Genomic DNA, 4,347 nt, shown 5'->3' with positions numbered 1-4,347 from the left:
AATATTTTTGTTTATTAGATTACAAGACGAGAACAAGAAAAGATCTTTTTTCAATCATTTTTATTTATTAATTTTTAATTAATTTTCAATAATAGATATTTTAAAATTTTAATTTGTTTTTCATTTCAAAATTATTGTCAATAATAAATATTTTAAAAATGGCTTGTGTTAATTATTTTAAAAAATTATTTTATTTTATGTGTTTACATGTTTCTGCCATTTTTTCTTCTGTTTTTTCTGTCATTTTTTCGTCTGGTTTTTCTGTCATTTTTTCGACATTTTGAAAAATGTCGTAGTCATGATCTTTATCTGTAGTCATGAACTTTCCGGCCGTTAATAGTCTGTCATCAATGGAACTGACAAACGCCATAAATTCGAAACAAAAAGCAGTGGACTGGGCGATGCAACACGGATTACTGTCGTCCGGAATGACATGCGTTTGTGGAAAAGTTATGCGTTTGTACAATTACAAAAAAGCAGCGGACGAACAGATATGGCGTTGTACAAACCATACGGCCTGCAGCAGAACAAAATCCATTAGAAATGGTAGTTTTTATGAAAAATGTAAGCTACCAATAAGTACATATATCATGGTTATTTTTTTATTCTTAACTTAAATTATATTTTATAAATATTAAATTTTAGAATGAAAAACAATAATTTTGTTCTTTCAGTTGACATATTATTGGAGCATGGGGGACATCTGTCAGGCAGCGACAGCTTCATTGCTACAAATAGATAAAAATAACACGTTGCCTGACTGGTTCAACCTCCATCGCCAACTCTGTACCGATTGGGTACGAGACAATCCGAAAATAATTGGTGGACCTGGTCGAACTGTCCAGATTGATGAGAGTCTGGTGTCCAGTAACAAAAGGACAAGGAATGGAAGGGCCAGGCCATTTCGGCAGCGTTGGGTTTTTGGCGGCATAGATAATGTTTCCAAAGAAGCCTTCTTAGAAGAGGTGGCTCAACGTGATGCGTTTCATGTTGATTGACGGCCATAATACAACGGCATGTTTTGCCCGGTAATGATTTTAACATTTTTTATTAACCTTTCCTATATTAACATTTTATCTAATTCTCATTCAGGCACGACAAAATTGTCTGACAAGTGGGCCGCTTATGCGAGGTTCTCGGTTCCAAGTTGGAACCGGAACCTCGGTGCCTAGAAACCGTTTTAAGAATACAAACGGTACTGTACCGGTACCTCGTGTCGGGTTCCGGTACCTTGGTACCGGTATCGCATAGGGTTCCGGTACCTGTACCTTGGTACAGTACATCACTAATTAGGACTGCCTCTGCAATTTTAAGATGCGTGTAGTTGCTGTTCTGGTATATGCATGAATTCGAAAAATAAGTTTATTTTGAATTCTAATAAACTAAATGTTCACCAAAAAACTTTAGTGAGAAAAATCGAAAAAACGAACTACAAACATATTAACGCCAAACATTCGGTAGAATTTATAGAATATTGTAAATATATATAAATATATATATATTATATATAAGAGTTTCGATTATAATTTATGATTCTAACAAACAAATTTGTTGCTTCTGAAAACAAAGATTTTATTTTGTTAAATGTTAAAAAAAATCATTATTGGAGAAAAAAAACTCACCTGAAAACAAAGAAACGACATTTAAAGTTTATTATTTCACAAATTATAATCAGTTTGTCACAAAATATATTTAATTAAACTTTACTTTTAGGTTTTCTTTTAACCTATCAACAAAAAACCCCAGACAAAAAATTCGCAATGTATTATCAATCGCGCAAAGCGCGACAAAATCAAAATTAAAGAAATATAGTTTCTTTACATCTACCCTCCCAAGAAAGAAAATTCACATGAGGGATTTTCTGCCAGAATCACGCTTTTATCTATTTGTCTTCATTTGTATCCTCCTCAACTTCATCTTTTGTTATCTGTACTGGAATTAATTTTGAAATATGAAATAAGTTTGACTCTGTTTTCCTGTGTCCTGTATCTATCTCATAAATGGTATCTGATTTTTTTTTCTTTTTTATATGGTCCTATTCGTAGTTCTTCTAGTTTTTTTCGATTTAATTTATTCCCATTTTCGACATAAACCATATCTCCAACTTTAAATTCTCTATTTTTTCTTTTTGCATCATAACACATTTTGTTATAGTAGTGTGATTTCAGAGTATTATTAAGAGCTCTTTCTTTATCTCTGATCCAGTCACTGTGTATACAGTCTTCACTTAGCTCATTTGGTAAGATTGTAGCATCTGTCCCATAAAACAAATAGCATGGTGCGTAACCAGTTATTGAATGAATAGTTTGATTATATTTTTCTACATATTGATGTGCTATTGTAGTCCAAGCTTTTTTTTCACTTTCATTTATTTTGCATCTTATCTTGTTCACTAGCGTTTGATTTAACCTTTCATTTATGCCATTTGAAAAAGGCGCATTCACAGCTGTAAATATCATCGTTATTTGGTTTTCACTAAGAAAGTGCTTGAATTCTTTGGAATTTATTCCAGGGTATTGATCGCTGAGGAGTGTTTTAATGTTTTGTATTTCTGTGACCTTATTTATTAGTTTTATAAAATCATGTGCATTCTGGGTCTTTGATGTTATAATAAATGCGTACCTAGTGAAGTGATCTACTAGAAGGTGTAGGTATTTCTTGGTTGATCTTGAACTACCAAAACCGCCAATTGTGTCTATTGATATTATTTCAATAGGTCTTGTGGCCGGCCCTAGATATGACATTAATCCGTATTTGTCTTGTCCTCTTGTTTTGTTCTTTATGCAAATTTCACAGCTCTTACAAACATCTTTTATATTTTTTGTTAAATTCTTTGATACATATATTGAACTAACAGTCTTTAGCATTTGTCCAATTCCAATGTGACATAAATCCTCGTGTATTAGTTTTATAAGCTTGATACTGAATTTTTCTGTTAATATTATTTTATCTTTGTTTCTTATTTTTTTGTAGTATACATTATGTTTTTCAATTATTTTGTTTTTGTTTTTTTGTATTTCTTCATTTTTATTTTGATCTATCATAATATCCTCCAACGTAATTAAATTCACTACTTTTAATTGATCTTCTATATTTTCTTCTGGTTCCAACACGGGGTTTCGGCTTAAACAATCTGCTTCTAAATTTTTTCTTCCTGGGGAATATTTGATTTTGAAGTCATACTGTGAAAGGTAATAAGTGAGGTCACCCAGCTCTTCATCTGTTCTTGCTCTCAAATTCATGTTCTCCAAAGGTTTGTGATCTGAGTAAACTGTAAATGATTTTCCTATTAACCAGTACTGCCAATGTCTCAGTGCTTCCCTGATGGCCAAACATTCTAAATATATAGCTTTTTTCTTTTTTTGTGCTTCATTAAGCTTTTTTGAAAAATAGGCTACTGGTTTTTCTTTACCATCTGTTTGTACCTGTTTCAAAATTGCACCAACGCCCTCCAATGATGCATCGGTATAGATGTTAATTGGTAGATTTTGATCATATATTTCTAGTATCGGCTGTGAACATAAGAGACTCTTTACTTTGTCAAAGGCTTGTTGACATTTTTCAGACCAAACAAATTTCTGTTTTTTCCGAAGTAAGTTATGTAGAGAATCTAGTATAATTGCACTTCTTGGTATGTATTCGTGATAAAAATTTATTTTTCCTAAAAATTGTCTAACGTTCCTTTGGGTTTTAGGTATTGGGAAATTCTTTATAGAAATTAGGTTGTCCTTTATTGGTTGTATCGAATTGTTTTGAATAATATGTCCTAAGTATTTGATAGAATTTGATGCAAATGTACATTTTTTAAATTTTAAGCGAAATCCTTCTGTTTGAATTGCTTCTAGCAACTGTTTCAAGTGTTTTATGTGTTCTTCGAAAGATTTTGAAAATACCAAGATGTCATCAATATAATTAACAGTAAATTCAGTAAGTTTATATTTTCTAAGAATATTACTCAATATTCTTTGGAATATTGCTGGTGCTGTCTTCAGACCGAACGGTAGACAAGTCCATTGGAAGTGTCCTTCTTGTGTTACAAATCCTGTCTTCTTTCTGTCTTCTACTCTAAGTGGTATAGACCAAAAAGCGGAGTTTATGTCTAAACTTGTGAAATAGTTGCAATACCTTGTCTTTATCATTAGGTCATCAATTAACGGGAATGGTTGAGCCTGTGGTACTACAATTTTATTTAAATCTCTAAAGTCTATACATAGTCTTGACTTTTTATTTTCTTCTTTCTTAAATGCTAAAGTTATTGGTGCTGCAAATGGACTATAGGACTCCTCTATTAGCTTATTATCTAATAATTTTGATATTTGTTCTGCTATTTCTTTTTTGTCTTTTATA

The 4,347-nt window shown here is 31.7% G+C and overlaps 1 protein-coding gene across 1 annotated transcript; it reads left to right on the top strand.

Annotated features, from left to right (window-relative positions):
• Positions 1–692: 692 nt before the first annotated feature.
• Positions 693–1,251, top strand: HELRODRAFT_166780 (hypothetical protein; the record flags this gene model as incomplete). The annotated part of the gene is made up of 2 exons (XM_009011993.1): positions 693–965; positions 1,093–1,251. The coding sequence occupies 2 exons, from the start codon at positions 693–695 to the stop codon at positions 1,249–1,251; spliced, it is 432 nt and encodes a 143-aa protein (XP_009010241.1).
• Positions 1,252–4,347: the final 3,096 nt, after the last annotated feature.

This window comes from Helobdella robusta, assembly GCF_000326865.2.
Source record: "Helobdella robusta unplaced genomic scaffold HELROscaffold_10, whole genome shotgun sequence".
In the NCBI taxonomy this organism is placed as follows: domain Eukaryota; kingdom Metazoa; phylum Annelida; class Clitellata; order Rhynchobdellida; family Glossiphoniidae; genus Helobdella; species Helobdella robusta.
The sequence above is the reverse complement of the archived record's forward strand: the minus strand, read 5'-3'. Positions and strand labels throughout refer to the sequence as shown.